The 24,045-nt window shown below is 38.4% G+C and overlaps 1 protein-coding gene across 1 annotated transcript; it reads left to right on the plus strand.

The window, feature by feature from the left end:
• The first annotated feature begins 39 nt into the window (after positions 1-39).
• LOC116313688 (inter-alpha-trypsin inhibitor heavy chain H3-like) lies at positions 40-23,696 on the plus strand. Its single transcript, XM_039612424.1, has 24 exons — positions 40-625; positions 1,246-1,406; positions 1,532-1,636; positions 2,234-2,396; positions 2,493-2,603; positions 6,235-6,363; positions 6,486-6,602; positions 8,183-8,351; positions 8,448-8,558; positions 8,734-8,915; positions 9,025-9,204; positions 9,300-9,421; positions 10,564-10,805; positions 11,430-11,450; positions 14,447-14,482; positions 15,844-15,867; positions 17,843-17,908; positions 19,621-19,653; positions 20,626-20,697; positions 21,100-21,207; positions 21,351-21,519; positions 22,501-22,649; positions 22,749-22,833; positions 22,933-23,696. The coding sequence occupies exons 1-24, from the start codon at positions 554-556 to the stop codon at positions 23,045-23,047; spliced, it is 2,742 nt and encodes a 913-aa protein (XP_039468358.1). The 5' UTR covers positions 40-553; the 3' UTR covers positions 23,048-23,696.
• The last annotated feature ends 349 nt before the right edge of the window (positions 23,697-24,045 follow it).

A 24,045-nucleotide genomic window follows, 5' to 3' on the forward strand; every position in this document is an offset into this window, starting at 1 on the left:
TTTGCTAGGCCCCCTTTGTTTTACATGAAAAAGATGTATTAACTAATTTGATGTCTCTTTTGCAGTTGAGAGCACTGTTGACTATACCCTTGTCTCTCCTCTCACAATGACCTGCTGGCTTATGTCTGCTGAATCTGCCCTTCAGAGACCACTGACTGATTTTTATGTTGCACAACACTGATTTGTCTTATCGAAAATGTAATTTAATGCATTCTTTCAGTTTCACCAATAATTACAAAGTCAAATTGTCTTCATGTATCTTTATCAGAACACTGTGGCTTATCACAAATGAAAAGATTGTTGTGGTAACAAAGTCCTGGTAAAGTGCACCGATTTGACCCTCAATGTCAACATTAAAGCTCACAAAACTGCAGGAAAATCACTTTGTTGGAGTAGTGTTTTGTGTGTGGGGGTGTTTGTTATTGCTGGCAAAAGAGGACAGAAAGTAGAGTTTGCTCTTTAAATATTAAAAATATTTACACAGCAGTGCTGTCCTTGTTTGAGTTCAAAAGGCAGTTTCAGCTGCCTTGGTTGCACTCTGGTAGGAGGCATAATGGAGAGAACTGTGGTGCAAATCACTCTCTTTGGACTGCTGCTGTCTTTGGCCTCCACACTGCCAAACAAGGTAAGATCATAATACTTAAAAAGGGCCACAGAACCACTTCAAGAATCCAAAATCTAAAAAAATGTGTGTCTGTGTGCGTGTTTGCATTACGGATGTTGAGGGGGCAAAAATAAAAGGTTAAAGTCTTTAGCTAGCTAATATACAGTAAGATCGCATAATGTCTCGTGAATTGAAGGAATTTTGATCAATCTCTGTTTGCATATTTACTTTATTCTTGCTCTGGGTCGAAGTCAAAAGGAAATTTGAGCAAATTTTAATAGTTAAAGCTTGGTATTGATAACGGTACTGGTAAGTTCTAAGGTTAAGGTTAAAAATGCCAACTCCCATTAAGTAAATATTTCTTGTCTATTCTTTTTTTTAACTTAAATAATGTAATATTATTCTGACTTTGGAAACTTCTGTTTCCCAGTCGGTCTGGGAAATCAACTCTTTAGGGAAAGAATGTAATAGTTAAAACTAGAGGAAAAATAAAAAGAATAGGGTGTTACTGCAGTTAAACCAATTAGATTTCACTGATGTCATCCACCAACACATTGTTTTTCGAATACATCTGACCTTTGGTCAACCAATAAGATCACCCAAGCCAGTTTTTTAAAAATGTGCCTCCTGTGTTTGCTCAGGATGACTGGGACATCTACAGCTTTCACATCAACTCCACAGTGACCAGTCGTTATGCCACCACTGTCATCACAAGCCGTGTAGCCAATCGTGTAGACGAGTCAAAGGAAATTGAATTCCATGTTCGGATTCCCAAGAATGCCTTCATCAGTAAATTTCGAATGTGTGTGAAGTTAAAATAATGTGTAACCATCCAGAGACATTTGCAAATAAAGAACTACACTGAAAAACAAATTACAGGATACTCAATAGTGTGTATTTACACCAGGGCTTCTCTTGGTCCTCCAGGTTTATCGATGGCCAAGTTTATGATGGTGTTGTGAAAGCTAAGGAGCAAGCTCAGCAGCAGTACACTGAAGCTGTGTCCCGTGGTGAAAGTGCTGGACTTGTCAGGTATTTGAGTTCAGTCATAACTTGACATAAAAAAAAAACAATTCTCAGTCATGCAAAACAAGTTTTTTGGGGGGCCAAAGGGTGAAAATCCTACAGGACCAAATGGGACAAAGCCAAAGCGCACCACAAACCTCCTGGATACCCCCATCACAGGGCAGGGTGTTTGAAACAAGGGTGTGGGGATATGTCCCCTCTTCCCACTCAGTGTTGAGTTGGGTTGGTGTGTTGTGGAGTGTGAGTGTACTGGATGAATATGACCATGTGAAAACTATAGTGTTAATAAACATTGGTGCAGCTAATTACACTCATGAACAGAGGAATCATTGTGCAGAACAGCCAGCCAAGCCACATGAATGACCTCACTCACTGTAACCTATGCGATCCATGACCCCCTCCCTTCAAGACCCTATGTATGTGAAGGACATGTTGTATGACAGAGTGGGGAAGAGGGAGGGCTGGGAGAGGTAAGACTGGGAGGTAGAGGACTACCCCCAGAAGGTTTTGGGGTTTTTTTGTTCTGTTTTTTTAATATTCTCATTTTAGCAATAACCTGCTGTAAAATTCTATTTAAGGAAATGATTATTGTTTCTGCTATAGTTCTGTAGGAAGGACTCTGGAGGAATTTAAGACCTCAGTAACTGTGGCTGCTCACAAAAAGGTCACCTTTGAACTCACATATGAGGAATTAATGAAACGTACACATGGCAAGTACGAGCTGCAAATTCATGCTCGACCCATGCAGCCTGTCAGAGACTTCAAGGTGATTGTCTTATTGCCATCTGTTCAGTGATTGTTTAGGAGAACAATGCTGAGGTAAGCCATGACTAGATCTTATATTTACTGTACTTAATACCAGGTGGATGTGCACATTCAAGAGGAAGCTGGCATCCGTTTCATCGATGTGAAAGGAGGCCTGAGCACCAAAGCCCTCGCTAATGCCATCACTAAAACACACATAAATAAAGAGGTACAGTATATTGGAATTCTCAGTTTTGTAAAGCATTAAGTGAACCTAAGTCCTGTCACAACAGACAATAAAATAGATACTATCAGGATAGGATGGTAGGTTGTAGGATGCCTTTGAAAATCAGGAAGAGGAAGCGAGGGAAGGAAGAGGCAAGGATTAAATGGTGGAAGCTAAACAGAAATATACAAATACACAAGTTATCCATGTCATGTGTACATGACAGCTGCATTTCTTATCACGTCAGTCCACATTCAATACGAAATAAGAAATTCAAATAAGAAATAAGTGTTTCACAATCTTGTTGATTTTTCTTTTTCTTTTTTTTTATTTGTGTATACAACAACAAACCATATTAGCTGACAATGGTCTTCTCAAGTGTTCCTGAGCTCATGCAGGGATTGCTACTACAAAGTCTGTCTGTGAAGGTTCTCAGTCATCCAGGTCATCGTAGTCAAAGGAGTTTGCAAAGAAAAGCGTCTGGACTTCTTTAAGTTGCTTGAAGACGTTTCACCTCTCATCCGAAAAGCTTCTTCAGTTCTAAGGTCAAATGGCCGAGAGTCCCAGATTTAAACCCAGTGGGAGTATCCCCCAAGGAGGGACAAAGGACCCCTGGTGATCCTCTAATCACATGCGCCCAGGTGTGAAAGCGGGTGTGGGACCTAATCAGCCAGGGTTTCGGGTGAGCCCATTGTGAAACCTGGCCCCACCTTGTCATGTGATTTCCTGAGGTCAGATGGCCCAGGATGTGAGTGGGCGTTAAGGCGTCTGGGGAGGGAACTCAAAACTGGATTATAGATGGCAGACAGATGGTGTCGTAAACCACCGCCTCTGTTCAAAGATGGTCGCTCACAGTGGACATAGATGGCCTCTTTCACTCCTCTTTCAAACCATCTGTCCTCTCTGTCCAAAATGTGAACATTGGCATCCTCGAAAGAGTGACCTTTATCCTTAAGATGCAGATGGACTGCTGAGTCTTGTCCTGTGGAGGTGGCTCTTCTATGTTGTGCCATGCGCTTGTGGAGTGGCTGTTTGGTCTCTCCAATGTAGAGGTCTGGGCATTCCTCGCTGCACTGTACAGCATACACCACGTTGTTAAGTCTGTGTTTTGGAGTTTTGTCTTTCGGGTGAACCAGTTTGTGTCTGAGTGTGTTGCTGGGTCTGAAGTACACTGGGATGTCGTGCTTGGAGAAAACTCTCCTGAGTTTCTCTGATACACCGCTACATAGGGGATGACAACGTTGTTGCGTCTGTCTTTCTTATCCTCCCTCGCTGGTGTCTGATCTTCTTTTCTGTGCCTCTTTGCTGACTTTATGAACGCCCAGTTCGGATAACCGCATGTTTTCAGTGCTTCCTTACATGTGTGTGTTCCTTCTTTTTCCTTCAGGCTTAGAGGAACATGTTCTGCCTGGTGGTGTAGGGTCCTGATTACTCCAAGTTTGTGTTCCAGAGGGTGATGGGAGTCAAAGAGGAGGTACTGGTCCGTGTGTGTGGGCTTCCGGTAAACTTCAATGTTGAGGTTGCCATTCTCTTCAATGTGCACAGCGCAGTCCAGGAAAGGCAAGCAGTTGTCCTTTGTGTCTTCCCTGGTGAACTTGATGTTTTTATCCACGGCGTTAATGTGCGCAGTGAAGGATTCCACTTCTTGTGTCTTGATTTTGACCCAGGTGTCATCTACATATCTGTACCAGTGGCTGGGTACTCTCCCTTTAAAAGAGCCAAGAGCCTTTCTTTCCACTTCCTCCATGTAAAGGTTGGCTACAATAGGTGACACGGGGAGCCCATGGCACAGCCATGTTTTTGTCTGTAGAAGCCTTCGTTGTATTTGAAGTATGTTGTGGTGAGGCAGAGGTCTAACAGTGTGCAAATCTGATCAGGTGTGAAGTTGGTCCTGTCTTCCAAGGAGCTGTCTTCTTGTAGTCGTTTTCTGACAGTCTCCACTGCTTCCGTGGTGGGTATGCAAGTGAAGAGAGAGACTACATCAAAGGACACCATGGTTTCATCTGGATCCAGGGTAAGTTTCTGGACCTTGTCGGTGAAGTCGGTGGAGTTCTTGATGTGGTGTGGGGTGTTCCCCACGAGAGGTGCGAGGATGGTAGCAAGGTGTTTTGCAATGTTATAAGTGGCTGAGTTTATGCTACTGACTATGGGTCTGAGTGGGACCCCTTCCTTGTGGATTTTAGGAAGTCCATAAATGCAGGGTATGGCATCCCCTGGATAAAGGCGGTGATATGTGAGGCGGTCAATGATTTTGTCCTTTTCAAGGTCTTGAAGGCAAGCTATAACTTTCTTTTTGTAGCTGCTTGTGGGGTCTCATTTTAAAGGTTCGTAGGCGTTGTTGTCACTGAGGAGAGTAGTGATCTTTGTGTGGTAATCTGTTGTGTTTAGGACCACGGTGCACCTTCCCTTATCTGCTGGTAATATGGTGATGTTGTGGTCTTTGCTCAGGGAAGCGACGGCCTTCTTTTCTTGTAGTGTAAGGTTAGACGGAGGGACTTTTGCACTGGAGAGGGTGGCTGAGACTTTCATCCTGATTTGCTCTGCTTCTGTCTGTGATAATTTATTAATCCGTATGGCGGTTTCTGTGGCTGTGATGAGGTCCACTATGGGCAACTGTAGCGGAGAAATGGCGAAATTGAGTCCTTTGGCTCACATTTTGGACAGAGAGGACAGATGGTTTGAAAGAGGAGTGAAAGAGGCCATCTATGTCCACTGTGAGCGACCATCTTTGAACAGAGGCGGTGGTTTACGACACCATCTGTCTGCCATCTATAATCCAGTTTTGAGTTCCCTCCCCAGACGCCTTAACGCCCACTCATATCCTGGGCCATCTGACCTCAGGAATTCACATGACAAGGTGGGGCCAGGTTTCACAATGGGCTCACCCGAAACCCTGGCTGATTAGGTCCCACACCCGCTTTCACACCTGGGCGCATGTGATTAGAGGATCACCAGGGGTCCTTTGTCCCTCCTTGGGGATACTCCCACTGGGTTTAAATCTGGGACTCTCGGCCATTTGACCTTAGAACTGAAGAAGCTTCTCGGATGAGAGGTGAAACGTCTTCAAGCAACTTAAAGAAGTCCAGACGCTTTTCTTTGCAAACTCCTTTGACTACTACAAAGTCTCGTCTATTTTAGATGTGGTGCCAACTGAATGGACAATGATAAAATATTGATTCAAACATTTGGTCCTTGAGTAAAAACATATGTCTCTATATTCTGAATCTTTTAATATATCATATTATAACTGTCTAGTTTCCTAGACAGTCTTTGAGAAAGTGGTGAGACTCCATCTTTGAAATTCACAGGCCCTCTTTTTATGCCCAGTCATGTCACTGACCTATTGTGAATAATTTTTAGTATAATTAGACTTGTTAGAAAACTGAATTTTAAGCTGCTGACTTTTATTCTTTAATATGGAGTGTAAGTTGTTTGAAAGTTTTGTTTATATTAAGATCTTACACATTGTGCAGAATATTTTGAAATTCAGCTTGTACATTCTCGCCTTTCAGATTAATGCAATCAAAGGTTTGGAAGCAAAGGACACAATTTTTTGATCAAGTAAACAGAAATTAAAATCACTGACCTCTCTGTCTCTCATGAGCCTAAAGAATTAATTACATTCTGTTTCCAGGCGTGGGTGTATTTCTATCCAACGGTTGACCAACAGAAGATGTGTGACAGCTGTAGTGATCAGGGTATGAATGGAGATCTAGTTATTGTTTATGATGTTAACAGGGACAATGGACTCGGACACATCAAGGTAAAACCTGGTCAATTATCAATGTACACACAAAGAGAAAAAAAAATGCTGAATTAATATTATATCTTTCTGCTCCTTTAATTATATTTTGACCAAAGAACCTTCTTCTCACTGCTCCTTAGAAATCTGACGGATACTTTGTTCATCACTTTGCTCCATCTGATCTTCCTCGAGTGCCAAAAAATGTTGTCTTTGTTATTGATCAGAGTGGCTCAATGCGTGGCAGAAAAATTCTCCAGGTAAATTCTTTGAAGGATCTTTATTTGCCCCCTTCCCTAATTTTTGCATCTTTATCACACCAACATGCTTTAGATTTATTTGATTTTAGTATTAGATACTGACAACCCAAGTAAATACGAAATGCTTTTTTTAAATGATGATGATTTTATTTATTTTGGAAAAAACAATTTCCAAAAGTATCACCTGTTAGGGTACCTGTGTCGTTGACCCAGTGGTTTGTTTTTACTGTGTTTTGAGGTTGAGGTTTTTTTAATCTTCTCTGAATTGTTTAATTCTTAGTTTACTATGCTTATGCTCCTGAGTTTACTTAGTATTTCTGGTTTTGGATATCTGTGTGTGTGTGTGTGTGTGTGGTTGTGTGTGTGTGTGTGTGTGTGTGTGTGTGTGTGTGTGTGTGTGTGTGTGTGTGTGTGTGTGTGTGTGCTTCTCTCCCGTCTTGTCTGCTTGATTAGCTGCCAGCTGTGTTTCTCAGGTGTTTCCTCTTTGCCCTGTTTCTCTCTTGTATTTAGTGTCTGCGTTTCCCTCTGTTCAGCGTCATGTTCTCCCTCCTTTCTTGCCGTGTGTTCAGCCTGCCTGCTTAGTTCATGTTTTTTCCAGTTTGTTTTGTTATCTTGGATTCCAGCAATTAAGCTGAGGTTTGAGTTTAGTTTTGTCGAGTCTGCATTTTGGGTCCTCCAATCCTGCCTGCCGCACACAGCATATGAAACCGGTTCTATGTGAAAAAAATAATTGCACTCTAAAACTAATAATTGGCCTTGGCAGCAAGAAGTACGATCAAGTCTTTGAGATAACTTGCAATGAGTCTTTAACGTTGTTGTGGACCATTCTTCTTTGCAGAATTCTTTCAGCCACACTTGAGGGTTTACAACGGTCAGTTTAAGGCTATGCCAAAGCATCTTAACGGGATTTAAGTCCTGACATGGATTGTTTATTTATTTTACTCATTTATTTCTGTTTTCAGTTATTCAGAGGTGTACTTCCTTGTGTGTTTTGGATCACTGCCTTGCGCCATAATTTTAGTATGCTTGAGCTTCAATGCACAAACAGATAATTTTTTACAGACTGATATATCTCAGTAACTTTGTTTCTCAGGTGTTCTTAAGTTTCATTAGTTTAGGGCTTGTTGTGTTGTTTGTTGATATTTGTTAGCCCACTTCACTTTTTCAGACATGTTCTGTTTAAATGGCTTCTTGATTCAATATGTCAGGAAGTAACCAGGCCTGGGTGTGGAAATCACCTTTGCTTGGTTAAGCTTAGTTAATTCATGAACATTTAATTAGGAGGGTGGGAATCACTTTTACACATGGAAACAGACACATATGGTTATTTATTTATTTATTTTATTTAAATCATGATCATTTAAAAACTGCATTTTGCATTTACTCGGGTCATCTATGCCTAATGTTAAAATTAAATTAATGATCTTTAACATGCAACTGTGACAAATATGGAAAAAATATGAAATCAGGAAAAGGGAAAGCACTTTTTATCAACACTTTTGTGGTGGTTTTTCACTCTATAATTCTAAAACATGTAATATGTTTAAATCACTTTAAAAATGTAACATGTTTTTTCCCAGACTAGGACCGCATTAATCCACATTTTGAATGATCTGGCAGAAGATGATCACTTTGGTCTGATCACTTTTAATGGCAACATTTTTCACTGGAAGCGAGAACTCGTTCAGGCCAACAGAGAAAACCTGGAAAGTGCCAAAAACTTTGCAAGCAATATACAAGCTAGAGGATGTGAGAAGTTGCAGTAAACATATATATTTTGGAATATGAACACTTGACAGGAAAATGTCTGGACTGAAACTTTGCTTGTTTGTTGTTGAATTTCAGCCACAGATATAAATGAAGCAGTGTTGCAAGGAGCACGTATGCTGAATGATTATAGCAGAGAAGGTTCAGCATCTATTCTGATACTTCTTACAGATGGAGACCCAACCTCAGGTTATAATAAAGCACACATTTACATAAATGTGCAAGAATACTTCAAGAATAGGGGATTAGATTAAACACTGTATTTAATTTAGTTATATGTTTTAAGCTTTTTTATCAAGTGGTTTTTAGCATTATTGAGACTGTTATTTCTGACCTTATCTGGGTATATCTTGTGTCTTTTCAGGGGTGACAAACCTGGAGAATATTCAGTCAAATGTAAGACAGGCTATTGCAGGCAAATTCCCACTGTACTGTCTTGGTTTTGGTTTTGATGTTGATTTTAAGTTTCTTGAAAAAATGTCGCTGCAAAATAACGGTGTGGCACGCCGGATATATGAAGACTCTGATGCTGATTTACAGCTGAAGGTAATTTTCCTTATACAGTAAATACTCTTATGATGTGATTTAAAAATCGCAGAGGATTGACAGAAAAAACAAGAATAGTTTGTATAATGTTCACATTTTATGTCAACAGGGTTTCTATGAAGAGGTGGCCACACCTCTATTAACAGATGTGACAATGATCTATGTGGGTGGGACCAATCTAACCCAGACTAACTTCAGTCAGTATTATAATGGTTCTGAGATTGTGGTGGCCGGTGAGATCACAGATAATAACATTGAAACCTTCACCCCTCAAGTTGTGGCCATTTCGGTAAAGAGAGAGTCACAGTACTCATCAGCTGTCATTTTCTTAAACTGTTTTCCATGTATCTATACTGACATTACATTGCATTTGAATTGTTACAGAGTAATAGAAGAATAATATTCTCTAATCCAAATGAAACCGTGGAATCCACTCAAACAGTGTCTGATGACCGTATCCAGAGGGTTTGGGCCTACCTCACAGTTAAACAGCTTCTTGACAAAGAGTGAGTATAATATATGCCATCTTTCCTCATTTGACTGTTCCTAACAGTTTCCCTTAAACTATTTAATGGTGAAATGCACAATAAAGTTGGGCTTTTAGAAAAGGCCAAAGTTATTTAATAATTTCCCTGAGGTAACATATTTACAGTAATTTCCTTATTTTGACCAGCTTTATACATGTTTCTAAGGAGCAAAGACCCCAGGTTTGATTCTGAGAGGAGTCACAAATCCCTTGGGGTTGTGGCAGGAAGGGCATTTGGCATAAAAAGCTGCATAAAAAGCTTTCTTTTGACCGTAGTGAGACTTAGTTTCTCTTTGAATTAAACCATTTATTAACTAACTAATTAATTATTTTACTTTTTTCCTTCTTTTATTTGGGTTTTATTTATACCTCATCTAATTGTATTATTTAGTTCTAATGTCAGCACTTTGTGTCAGCTGTGGTTGTTTTTAAAGTGCTTTATAAATAAAGATGATGATGATAAAAAGCTGCCCGATCATAAAATGTGGACCAGCTTGTGAATAAGGGAGTGGCTGAAAGTAGCTAATGGTAAAAGATTCCTAACCTGCCTCTCGTGTTGTGTTTCTATTTCATAACACTGATAGCACCTGCCACCATAAATAACTGAGTCACAACTTTGTAAACAAGTTAGAAATCTATCATGAAAACTACCATGAACACAGTTCAGTATACAAGTCATGACTGAAATGATTCATTACAGAAACAAAACAAAACACATTTCAAATTGCATAGCTCTGTTTGAGGCTAACCTGTGTTGAAAATTTGTTTCATATTAGCAGGCAGCCGATGACCTAAAAACCCGTATTTTACATTCTATTGAACGTATCAGTAAATTTTTCAGTTGATCTGGAAATGAGGACCAGCTTTAAAAAGAAGCGTGGCACATGAACTCACTGTTGTCACCATTTGTGTGATAATATTACACACAAATTATTGTTTTATCCATTTTTATGATTAGAATCACAAAATTTAATCTAATCTAATCTTTCCATTTTCTAAAAATTCCACCTATACAGCAGTACTTTAAAAACACTCGAGATGGGCCAAGGACATGCAGAAGTTATCAAGTGCACATTTAATTCTTTCTTAATGTTCATATTTATTTAATATTTTGTGACACAGGCTTCAGTTATCTGGACCGGAGAAAGAGAAAGTAAAGAAGGAGGCTTTGGAGCTGTCACTGAAATACAGTTTTGTGACTCCTCTCACATCTATGGTGGTCACAAAGCCTCCAGGAGAGAACACAGATGTGCTTCATAAACCAGAGGAAGGTGAAACACCACAGAGATGGCAGCCCCCTGTAGATCAGTCATTTTCAAGACAATATTTGGCTCCTAGTAGTCGCCCGGGTGGCCGTTCATCTGGTGAGTAGACTAACGTCATTGTCAAGTTAAGGAAAAACCCAATGCGCATCAAACTGCCATCCACTGAGTATTGTAATACCTTTCTATCAGAACTAGCATGAACTTTGAGCCACAGTAGCTCATCTGTTAAATCAAACCACACATGCCAGTCTTTGTTCCCCACATTTCTCAGTGATCCTAGGAACCTATGGCCCCATCGCTGGTTCACCACTGTTCCTTTCTTGGACCACTATTAATAGATACTAACCAGTGCAGACCAGAAACAGAGGCATCACTATGATTACAAAAATTAAGAAAAGAAACTAAAAGTTCTAAACTTCAAACATCAAAACTCACACATAATAACCACAACTGAGAATACTTACTGAAAGACCAAAAAAACACAAAACTACTCCAAAAACCACAAACCATGGCAGTCATCAAGTAGAACATTTCACTTTCTTGATCGGACATGCTGACATTTTTTCAAAATGATACGTTTTTGCAGTTTTGCCTCCACTACAGTGGATTTTGATTAAAATGCAGATTTTCAGTTTACATTCAAAAGGTTTAACAAATAAAATGCATTAACTGATCAGAAATTTTTGACTGTCTCTATAATTCATGTCATCTTTGTCTTTTCAGCAAAAAGTGTGCAACGTAAAGGTAATTCCATCACTCCACATTCTTATTTTCAAAACTGTATGTTTTGATGCATACTCAATAATCCGGATGAGGAAGAAAAACCATTCTGTTGATCTGGCCACAGCATTTTCAGTGAGCGAAATGTTGTGACTTATTTAGTCTGAAGAATCCACTTTAATCATGTCCAGACAAATGGAACTGACTTTCTGGGAAACTGTGTGCTACTCTTGATAGCAATAAATCATGTCAATAACTGTTACTATGGTGAAGTTTATTCCTATTTGAAAGAATATAGCCATTTAAGAATGAGTTTGTACTTACCACACCTACATGCACACATTCCCAGTCTGTATTTTGTGATATTGCATTTTCTACTTTAAAGAATAAAACATTTAATCTCCCTCTTACAGTATAGCATAATATATGGATTTTAAGAGTATTTACTGTTTTTTGGTTTTTTAATGCAATAGATTAAAAATGAAGAATCCAGCTCTGTATTTATCTCTTGGAATTGATTCCATTTTGAATCTTGTAACAGTGAATGAATTATAAAAAAATTTCAGAATTACACAGCAATACACAGTTCATACTACATTGTATATTATTTGGCATTACATTAAACACACATTGGACTTTGAAAAACTTTCTCCTAATTTATTTAAGTAGTGGTTAGTAATAGTTATCAAGTCTTCTTGAAGCTCTTCTTTGGATGTTGGCTGCCTTTTGCTCTGCTCTCTTTTAAGATGAACCCACACTACTTCAATAATGTTGAGACCCAACACTGGGGACAGCAATCCATAAATCTGTTTAAGACTGTCACTTCTTATCTGTTTAAGACTGCCACTTCTTATCTTAATCTCTAGTTTTCTAGTTTCCTTAGAGTTTTAAATTAACTACCTACAAGGCGGACTTCCTACCTGATAGCTCTCGGGGAATCATCTTGCTAGTGCAAAAAGACAAAAACCCAAACAACTATTTATGCCTGTTATCTTTGGCATTTTTCACAGATTAAATTGTTATTAAACCAGCTATTAAACCAAATGCCGTGTTTGCTTGTAGGCGATACCATTTAAAATGAGTTCTTTGCTAAGTTGTCTATTATGTATAGATAAAACACTGTGTCACCCCTTCAATTAGGTGGTTTTTGTATGTATGAGTTATTCATAACTCAGTGTTAATAAAATAAAATAAAATAATTCATCTAAAAATACTAAAAAAAAAAAGCAGCCAATGTTGAAAGAAATTGTGTTGTTCAATAAAACTTTAAAAATGACAATATAAAGAAATAAGGGATCAATATTTTTGCATATGTTTGCATTAAGTGTTGCTTTTTTTCTTTTATAGTAAAATTTAAGTTTTTAGCTTTTAAAAACACATAAAATGGGTTTTAGGGATAGATTTGTATTATGTTAATGCAAAAAATAAAAAATAAAACTAATATAAGATTAGTGCTGGCACAAAACTTAAAGACATTATCATCATGGTTCTGTGTTGTGTGTTTTTGTGGAACCAAAATTAGTTTCTTTTGGGTTTAAGGCACGATTTATGTTCAAGTTCTGCTTTATTTAGTCTTGAGTATAGTATTTCCTAGTGCCTCTGTGTTTTGCCTTTAGTTCTTGGTTCCTTGTTTGAGTATGTTAGGTCTCTTTCATGGCCAGTCTGTCCTAGTCTCCTCTTTGTGTTTTGTCCTCAGTATTCCCTGTGGGAAGTCACTCTTGCTCCCATGTTTGTTTACATATGTCTCCCTAGTTGTGTCCACGTTTGGTCTCTCTGCGTCCTGTCTCTGTAGTCCCCGTTAGTTCATTCAAATTAGTATGTCTTAGTCCTGGTTGCAGTGTTACTTCCTGTTTCATTTTGATAGTTCCTCATCTCATGTGAGTTCTGTTCAGTTTTGCTTCACCTTGTCTCAGTAAAATTCAGTTCAACTGTGTTTCCACAGGTGTCTCCACTCTGACATCCTTTATGTCAAGTGTGCTTCTGTCAGTTGCCAGTTAAAAAAAAAGCTGTATGACTGCCACACAATGGTTCCTTAACAATGATAGATTATGACTTAAAAAAGGGCTTTCATTAAATTCCTGTCCAAATTTAGAAGATACTGTATTTTTTTATTGTAGTATAATGTGCAAAAACAGAGCCTTACACCAATGTTAATGTAGTGAGGGCCCAAATAGAAAGACACAGCCAGGCGTAGCAAAAAAGTTTATCAAGCCTTGTAACTCCATAACAAACCCAAACTGCAAACAACACACAGAAAACAAGATAGAGCACTAGGAAAGATCTGGGAACAAACTGGCAGAATAAACACTGAAGACTTCAGTATAATGTAACAGTGAACAGACACAAACTGTGGGTTTGGTTTAAATAGACATACACAGAGGGCAACCAGGGTGGAATTGAAACAGAAGCATAGCACAAATGAATTTAAGAAAATAAGAAGATAAGCCAAGAGAAGTAAACTTGAATACGAAGCACAAGAGACTAAAGACTATGAAAATGAAATGGGAACACAAAAACTTACTGTTTATCCACCTCTTTGCATTTCATTCTTAGATATTATTCATCTCTGGCTCTCTTCGACAGCGTGTCATTGTCCTGTCTTCCTCCCCTAACCCTGACCAGTCATGACAAATGGCCGCCTTCCCTGAGCCCGATTCTGCTAGAGGTTTCTTCCTGTTAAAAGGGAGTTCTTGTGTCCCACTGTCGCCAAAGCGCTTGCTCATAGGGGGCCATATGATTGTTGGGGTTTTCTGTTTTCTTTGTATTATTGCAGTCTTTATCTAACAATATAAAGTGCAGTGAAGCAACTGTTGTCGTAATTTAGCACTATGTACATAAAATTGCATTGCAATGAATTGAATTAACACATTTTTATAAAAAAAAACATGTTTGAATCAACAAGAAAAAGGGACCTTGTTTATTACTTTGGGCCATTCGGCTAGTTAAGTATTATATATAAATAGAAATTTTTCCTATGTTTCTTAATTTCATGTTATCAATTTGTGTTTTTGTTGTTTCAGGAAGTTTCTTAAGATCAGATATTCATGGCATACAAGGTATGATGTCACACATACTGCAGCTGCTTTAATATGATGTAATTACTGCTTAAGGTTGTACTAACTTAATAACTATAAATACACTATATAAGTAAACCTATACTAACTAATAAACTAGGTACTGTTAGAAAACATGATATGGTGTGATTGAGACACAGCGGGTCCAGAGATTGTCGTTCAGAGCCATCTTTATTACAGCTCACCCCCAAATCCCGATTCACCGTGTTTTAACACAGCGGGCGTGATTGTGGGTACTGTGCAGGTGCGTCCGCACGGCACCACAGACCACGCCCCACAACACATGACTAACATAGACTGTTGTAAGTAAGCTCTATATAAAGCTCTATGGTTATCCAGTCTAGAGCACTAGGAATAATGGGTAAAACACAAGAAAGGATCTGGGAACAAACTGGCAGACAAACTTAGGGTTTATAAATACAAAGACACTGAGAACAATCAGGGTAGAATGGAAACACAGGCTAACAACTCTGACCTTAATAAGGGATACGATAAGGCTAGTAAAACTGAATATAAAGCACAAAAGACAAAAGACTATCAAAACAAAATAGGAACACAAAAATGGCTAACAGAAACAGAGATTTAATGAGAAACACAGGGAAGACAGGAATAAACTGAAATTCAAGGAATAAAATATGAACAAAACTATAACCATGAACAGAAATTAGATTAACACAAGCATCCAAAATTGAATACAAAGCGCAAAACAGACCATTCTCATTCCAAACGCGTAATGTACCGACGCTTTGTCACGTCCCGAAGCGTCCCATAGGAACACGAAAGGTAATCTTCCATGTCCCTATGATACGCGCCGGATTGTGGCTGGAATCCAATTCAATGACACTCTCAGTGGTAACACACATTCCAGCCATGTATTCCAGCCATAACTCTAACCATAACCTTATCTCTAACCTTAATCACAACCGTAATCATGTTAGATAGTGTTTTCAAAAGCAATTCATGATGAGAAAGTAAAATAAATGTACAGGTGTAGATTCATTCCAAGCGGGTCTCATGTTTCCGAACGCGTAACATACAGACAGATTGGGTGGCCGAAAGCGTAACATACCGACGATTTGTCACATAGCGTCGGTATGTTATGTTTTCGAAGCAGAATGTGTTGAAACAGAAACCCCAGGGTCCAAGATAACAGAGTTCATATCAATTCATATTATATTATCTTTTCTAATGTGTGTACCAAAAACCATGATTGAATCTACAAGAAAAAGAGACCTCGTTTTTAACTTTATGTCAGTCAGAATTACTTTTGGCCCTAAGTAAATATAAATTAACATGTTTCTTAATTTCAATTAATCAGTTTTTTCATGCATTTGTTGTTTCAGCCCATCATCATTTGGTCCATCGAGGTATGTTGTTGCATACACTGCAGCTGCTCTATTATGATGTAATTGCTACGTAAATTTTTATTTACAATGTACAAATTGTACAATTTGTACATTGTAAATACACTATAAATAAACATATTACTAACTAATAAACTAGGCACTTTGAGAAAACATGTCTAATATAGAGTGGTGTACAAATATTGTCACCAAGCTCTATATACATCCCATATAAATATAAATCTCCTTAACCACATCTGATTTGTCTAAAATTTTTATGGTTTAAAATTTGGATATATACAATTATTGCTAGACAGCACTGTTCCCTCACAGCAAGAAGGTCCTGTGGAGTTTGCATGTTCCCCCAGTGTTTGTGTGGGTTCTCTCCAGGTACTCGGGCTTCCTCCCACAGTTCAAAGACATGCAATTGGCAGGGTTGGGTCAATTATTCTTAACTGTCTATAGGTGTGAACGTGAGTGTGAATGGTTGTCATGCATGAAAGGGTTAAATAAAAATGATTTAAAATTATTAACTAAATGTTATCAGTTGTTTCTTGATTTCATAATAAAAATATATAATTCGTTAAATTCATAATTTGTTTCTAATTATTTTGTTGTTTTGTTCATCCGTCAACAATAACAATACCAATAACCTCTATGTATAGTTATGAAGTGAAGACCTTTCAAAATATTTTTCTTTTCAATTTATTAATGGGAAAATGTGGCTGTAATAATATTAGAGACTATCGTAACTTTTTACTGCTACAAAAGCCTGATGGGGTAGGCTCTCAGTCATCCGGGTCATGCTGGTCTAAGGAGCTTGGAAAGAAAGTAACTGGACTTTTTTAAGTTTCTTGAAGATGTTGTAGGGGTGGCTGTAGCTCAGGTGGTAGAGCAGGTCATCCACTGATCGGAAGGTTGGTGGTTCGATTCCTGGCTTCCCCTAGTCTATATGCCAGGTATCCTTGGGCAAGATACTAACCCCAAATTGCTCTCCGATGCATCCGTCGGAGTATGAATGTGTGTGAATGTTAGCTATGAAGCACTTAGAAAGATGTGCTTGTGCGAATGGGTGTGAATGGGTGAATGCACAAGTTGTGTAAAGCGCTTTGAGTGCTCAGATGAGTAGAAAAGCGCTATATAAGAACCAGTCCATTTACCATTTACCATATCACCTCTCATCTGAGAAAATTCTTCAGTTCTCAAACCAAATGAGAATTTTCTCTACGAATGACTTCCCAGCCACACCCTCAGACAAAAACTAGTTCATCCCAAGGACAAACACAAGCTAAGCAAAATAATGCATGCTGTGCAGTACAGCGAGGTGTACTCTGACCTCAACATCGGAGAATCCCAACACCCACTCTAAAAAATGCATGGCACAACACAGAAGAACCACCTCGACAGGAAAAGACTTGGCTGTACATCTGGATCTAAAGGTCAAAGGTCACTCTGTCGAGGATACCAATGTTCACATTTTGGAAGGAGAAGACAATAAATAATCTGAAAGAGGAGTGAAAGAGGCCATTTTTGTTCACTGTGAACAACTATCTTTGAACAGAAGGGGTTGCTTACAACAATCCAGTTTTGAGATCCCTTCCCAGGCAACTCAGCCCTCCCTCACATCTTGCGTCAGGTGAGGTTAGATGCCACAATGGTTTCACCCCAAACCTCCAGTGATAATGACCCATGCCTTTTTCACACTTTGACTCGTGTGATGAGTCACATGATACATAGTCCTCTTAAGCGACCTCCATAGGGTTTAACTATCTGGGACTCTCCACCATTTGATTTTAGAACTGAAGACGCTACTCAGATAAAATGTCTTCAAGAAACTTAAAGAAGTCCAGTAATTTTTCCTTCCAGTTTCCTTAGATTATCATGATCTGGATGACTGAGAACCTACACAGACATAGATTGGCAACTGTACAGTACCCTAAAACAATTTTTAAAGAAAATAACAGATATTTAATTCCTAAATGTTACTGTTTGTTTTTAGTCACAGATTTGATGCACAAACAATTCCCTGGAGGCTATGGAGGAGCGATGGGATACAGTTCATCAGGTACAGTGCTAAACAAATTTATTAGACCATCACCCAATGCAAGGTTTATGTAACGGCTGCTCTAAATTAACAGTATTGTAACTACCAAAACATTTTTTTTGTTTTTGGAATGATTAACACACCAGTATCTGCAAGCTTTTTAATCAAAAACATATTTTTAATGTTAAAATATCATTATTGTTATCTGTGAAGTTTCAGATTTACTGTTTTATGAAAAAGCAGAAAATATAGTAAACCACATTCTTTTTTTAATGCCAAGGTAACATAATTGACTCACATTCCTGAACAGAAAAATAAGTTTAGTTCTTGAATTTTATGGTTCATTAATTTATGACTTCTCTGAGAAGTTCAGTTAATTCAGTCATTTTTTAAACTAGCTTTTGACAGATTTCTAAAACTCTAGTATCTATAAGTTCAAAGTTCAAGAAACTGAACTACCTTCTAATTCAGTTGTTCTAATGATTAAAAAAGAAAATTAAAAAAATAAAAGAATAATAAAAGTAAGACAAAACCTATGTGAATAATCTAACAATATACAGTGCTGTGAAGCAACTGTTGTTGTAATTTAGCACTATATACATAAAATTGCATTGTAATGAATTGAATTAACACATTTTTACCAAAAAAACATGTTTGAATCAACCCACATAGCAAAATTGGTATGGCCCGGATCTGGCCCACACAATGTGCTTACACATGGCCCACATACCGCAAAGGATGACGGCCCTTTGGTGGCCCAGATCTGGTTTCCCAGATGTGGCCCAGACATGGGCCAGCACAAGGCCAGTTGCAGACACACTGGTGGTCCTGGGCTGGCCCATGTGTGGACTACCTCTGGCAAACCTGATCTGGGCCACCAAAGGGCTGTCATTCTTTGCGGTAAGTGGGCCATGTGTAAGTTGTGTGCAGCCACGGGCCAGTTGTAGACACACTGCTGGTCCTGTGCTGGCCCAGAACAGTTTCAGGTCTGGCCCCAGATGTCAGCCTAATGTGTACCTTAATCAAGCCATGTAATAACAACATGTTCTGGAACATGCAAAACAGTGCAAAAGTAACATGACAAAACTCTGTTCAGACAGTGAATGGACTGACTCTTACATAGCACTTTTCTAGTCTCCCAGATTACTCAAAATGCTCTATACAACAGGCCACATTCACCCAATCACACACTTTCTCTTAACTGAGTGCTTCCTCACAAACCTGTCAAACCTGCAATTGAAACGCTGGCTACAACATGGCATTTGGCTGCAACATGGCATTTGGGTCTTCTAACTAAAATAGGAAAATAGGAACATAAATAGGGCCATCATTGCCAGACCTGGCCCACATCTGGTTGACAAACACCCTACCATGACACCGGTCAGTCAGAAGTGCCAGCTTGATGCCGGATCCAGGGAAGACCTGTTTTCTATGAGCCTGGGCCACAGAACCCAAACCACAATCGAGCCAGATATGGCATGCCATCACATAAACAGTGCCATCTCTGTCAGGCCTGGCCCATGTCTGGATGACATACATCTTATCATGCCAGAAGCCAGCCAGCAGTGCCGGCTTGATACCAGATCCGGGCCAGACCTCCTTGCTATGTGGGAACAAGAAAAAGGGACCTTGTTTATTATTTTGGGCCATTCGGCTAGTTAAGTATTATATATAAATCAAAATAAACATGTTTCTTAATTTCATGTTATCAATTTGTGTTTTTGTTGTTTCAGGAATTTCAAACACACGTACTCGTGGCGTACAAGGTATGATGTCACACATACTGCAGCTGCTTTAATATTATGTAATTACTGCTTAAGGTTGTAATGCGTAGTTTACTGGGTTTCCTAACATCTATTCTTCTGATGAAGGATTCACAGCCGTAGAGCTTTTCATTAACATTTTAACTGAAAATTACTGACTTTCTTGCCTAAACTTTCATTTTTAAGATATTATATTACAGAGTGTAAAACGTAAAAATTCAAATGTAAAAGTATCGAATTTTCGGGATCATTCCGCACGTCCCTACCCCTCAGTCAGTGAGTGAGATGGTAGACAGCGTCGAGGAGCAGAGTGCGAAAACACATAAATATGATTGACACACATAAATAAAGCAGCATCTGGCTGCACTTTAAAGAAGAAGCAGATACTAACTAAGAGGAGAAACTGCATCAGTCCATCCAAGCTGAGGCATTTGGTTTTTCTTAATGTCAACCTGCACTGATGAAATACTGTTCGGCTACTGAGTTTGGTTCTGTTTCTGTTATGTGAATTTTTTTATTTTTATTTTTTTGCAGTGTTTTGTTTTTGTGTTAAATTAAAATGAAAATTTTCATTAAAATATTAAACAAAAGTAAGAATGCCTGCTTTTGTGACAGAACAACAAAATTAGGCAATTATAAGGCTTCTCATAAAAACAATGAATGCAAAAGGGTTTATAAACACACAAAGCATCCATATTTGCCAAGTAGGGCTAAAATATGAGGCTATAGATAATAATAAATTAAGACCAGTTTGGGAGCTGTGCCACAAGAGCCAGCTCTCTGAAAAGAGCTGAACTTCCCATCACTACAAACCTGACGCTGATTTTTGAGATTCAATATAATACGTGTCTTTATTTATTTATTTATTCATTTAAAGCATGGGTTAGTTTCAGGGTGTGTTTATTAAATCAATATGCAACATAAGGATTTAAAATATTGGTGTATGTAATTCGTGTTGTTTAAATGTATTTACAGTTGTTGTCCCTGATGTCCGACCTGCTGTTGTTCATCTTTCACGTGATACTACCACTCTGGAAGCCACTGATGGTATTGTATTGCCTTGATGTCATTCAGGTTGATAAAAAAAAAAGTAATAATAATTGTTTTGGTTTGGTTTCTTTTGTTTGTTTGCTTTTTTTGTATTGCAAGTTCCAAACGACGCATGATGTACTCAGATATGCAGCAAATTACATACTTTTTTTTCTGGAAGGAAACTCTAAACATGGGCTTTTTTTCAAATCTCTTCATAAACCATAAAACAAAAAAGAAAAGCAAACAAAAGTGTAAGAATAAAATGTTATATAAATCAGGCTCTGCATAGTATGTATGAACATATGTGTATATTTTGGATTCCTGGCTCAGGGGTTATAAAGCACATTTTGGAAAAGAAGAGTGAATATTTCCTATTCACTAGAAATGTTCTAACACTGTGTACCTCTGTATCTCTAGCTCCTGTACTCCACAGGTTTTTGCTAAAAGCTGAGAATCAGACTGTTCCACTATGCTTTGACGTTATTGGACCTGTCCGCCTTAAACTTCTTCACCATCCCAGCAGGGGTCAGTAGTGTTAGCTTTTTCCATCCTAATATTTTTTTTTTTCTTTTCAGTGTAATAAAAACTGTTGTTTTTCTTTCCCATTGTTATTTTCATATGAAAACTCCAGTTTGTGGTATAAGATCAGCATTTCTCTTTTCTTCTAGAACTGTCTGTAAATGGTGAGCTTGATTCAGTTACAAATGGAGGCTTCAGCAGAATTTTCATACACGTCAGTGACAGCCAACATGTTGAGATCAACACCAACTGGGTCACTGTACGAGATGGACAGACAGTAACAAATTACACTGGACAGGATCACCTTACAGCTGGAAGGTGATGTTGTATTATCATGGTCGAGCCTCATGCTCTCAGCATTAAGCACTGATGTGTGACCTTATTCACCTGTGTCACCAAGATTTACATGAGAAGACTGTCTCTCTCAGCACCTGTCCAAGTTAGCTGACATCTCTGAGGCTGAACCCCCTAAACAGTTTGGGGTTTTTTTGTGTTGATTATTGAGAAGATGGGATGTGATTTCAGTAAGGGGAGATCATTTGAAAGCACTGGTAAGATTTAGTAAAGAGTATGAATTATAAGCTATTTGGTGATTAGACATAGTGTAACAGATCAGAATCCTGACAATGTTAGGAGAGAACATGCTAATGGTGGCTGAGGTAAAGCAATTGGAAGAGGTGGGTCACATGAAGGAGTCCAAAAGGCAAAATGATAAGAGGCTGTGAGATTTAAAACACACAGAACAGAGATTAGCTGTCTCAGAGAAGGAAAGCAAGAACATGATTGTTTCTCACATGAGTGCATTTGAGTAAAGCCCAAATGCACAAGAATACAGGAAGACAAGTGCATACAGATCTTCACTTTTTATGCTGAGGTAGACTGCAAGCCATACACTTATATTTATTTACAGACTTAAGTTTACTTATTAGAAACCAAGCCAGCACTGTGTCAGACTGAGGACCTATCCTGGGTGTACCCCAACTCTCAGGGATAGGCTCCAGCTCCTATCATGGACAAGTGGACGAAAATGCATGGATGGATAAATAATTATTTGTTCAAGCCATGTACTGAAGTACAGAATGAAAATAGCAGGGGCAGACATGAAGTAGGGTTTGTCATGAATTCACTGTTATAAATTCATTTTTACAAAAGATGCTAACATTAAAGGCTCTGTACTTTATGCACCTCACTGCTGTTGAATCAGAGCAGGCTAAATTCATTCAAGTAGCATGATCTGTGCAGGCGCCTTGAACCTTTATACAGCTTTAAAAAAAGTTGAGTAACTGCATGTTTTTCCAGTGTGACAGTGATTGTGCGCAACAACGAAATAGACGTTGCCACTGGAGACATGCGAATGGTCATCATAGTTCATGAGAAGAATGGCCAAAAATTCTTTTGGCCAGTTTTAAGACAGCGTCTCTCGGACAACAATGCTGAAGGACTTTTAGGTGAGTGAAAAGCTGTGTGTGTGTGTGCGTGTGTGTGTGTGCGTGTGTGTGTGTCCTTGCTGCATTGGTTTTCAATGTTGCTTCACTCTCTCTTTCCAGCTGTAGAGGCTGCAGTTTATGAGGAGGTACAACAAGCTCCTGTTAGAAAACTAAAGATTAAAAACCAGGAGGCAGACGTTACTGGGTACATTTTATTTCATTTTTTGTACTTAGGTTTTTGTTTTGCTTTAGAATTCAGCCATTTCTACAAAGTTATATGATCTCTTTACTCTTTCTTTTGTAGGGAGATGGTTGTTGACTACAGCTTTGCTTCTCCTGTCACAATGATCTGTTGGCTCATGTCTGCTGACTCTGCCCTGCAGAGACCACTGTCCCAGTTTGTGATTACACAGCTTTAACTGGCAAATATGTTGATTTATTTGACAAATCTTTCATTTAAAAGGAAAACAAGGCAAAAACATATATTGTGGAAACTTTCTTTCCATCTGTTTCCAACATGTAGAAATAACTGTAATTGTGCTGGATCTAGTGTCAGACAGCATTACCAATTAAAAATAACATATAAATAAATCAGGATTTATGATTACCACCATCTGGCATTAACATAGCCTCCAAAATGACACAAATGCATAGAGTTGACAATAATAGGCATACTTCTACACCTTTATTTTTTAAATTTGTTGAAAAATGTAAATTTTATAAGTTTAAACTACAGTAATTATATTGTTATAGCTAAATGTCAATCAGCTTTGCTGGCTGATCTGGAAGAGAGTTGGATTGTAGAAGGTTTGCTTATCAATAACAATTTCAAATATTTCTGAATCCTGGTTAAATACCCCAACATTGAGAGAGAAAACTTTTTAAAACATTTCTTCTGTCTTGTCTTTTGCCTCAAACTGCAAATGACATGTAATGAGGCTGACTTGATTCAAGGATCTCTGACAAATATAATGCTGTTATTTTTATTGCATAATTTCACGATTTCCTCAGAACAGTTTATGGAATGGATATCAAGCGAATGAATAAAGAATCCAAACTATTCTCCAACATTGTTTGCGAGCTCTTCTGTACAACATCTGTAAGCCCCTCCTGCTGTGGAGGTTGATGTACAAGAAATTCGAAACACGCCTCCCATGAACCACTGGGAGGAAGTAGGTCAAATGCCATGGCTATGCTACTGTGCAAAAGTCTTGAGCCACCCTTATTTCTTTGTATTTTCTTTTCAAGGAGAGAGCTAGACTTTCTTGTAATTTTTCAACATTAATCGCAGCAGTTCACTGGGTTTTTTGAAGGTCTCTCAAAGTTTTCCTTTGGACATTGGCTCCATTTTCACTTATTTATGTCCAGTATTACTTGACTATTTGCAAAGAAATGCTTTTTTTGTTATATTTTGTAT

This window comes from Oreochromis aureus, linkage group 5, assembly GCF_013358895.1.
Source record: "Oreochromis aureus strain Israel breed Guangdong linkage group 5, ZZ_aureus, whole genome shotgun sequence".
Classification (NCBI taxonomy): Eukaryota; Metazoa; Chordata; class Actinopteri; order Cichliformes; family Cichlidae; genus Oreochromis; species Oreochromis aureus.

Bases quoted from the DNA above. Each gene is read 5' to 3' on its own strand.
- LOC116313688 (XM_039612424.1), top strand. From the start codon at position 554: ATGGAGAGAACTGTGGTGCAAATCACTCTCTTTGGACTGCTGCTGTCT. The intron at 2,604-6,234 runs GTACAGTATATT...TTCTGTTTCCAG, and splicing joins AAACACACATAAATAAAGAG to GCGTGGGTGTATTTCTATCC. The intron at 14,483-15,843 runs GTATGATGTCAC...TTGTTGTTTCAG, and splicing joins AGATATTCATGGCATACAAG to CCCATCATCATTTGGTCCAT.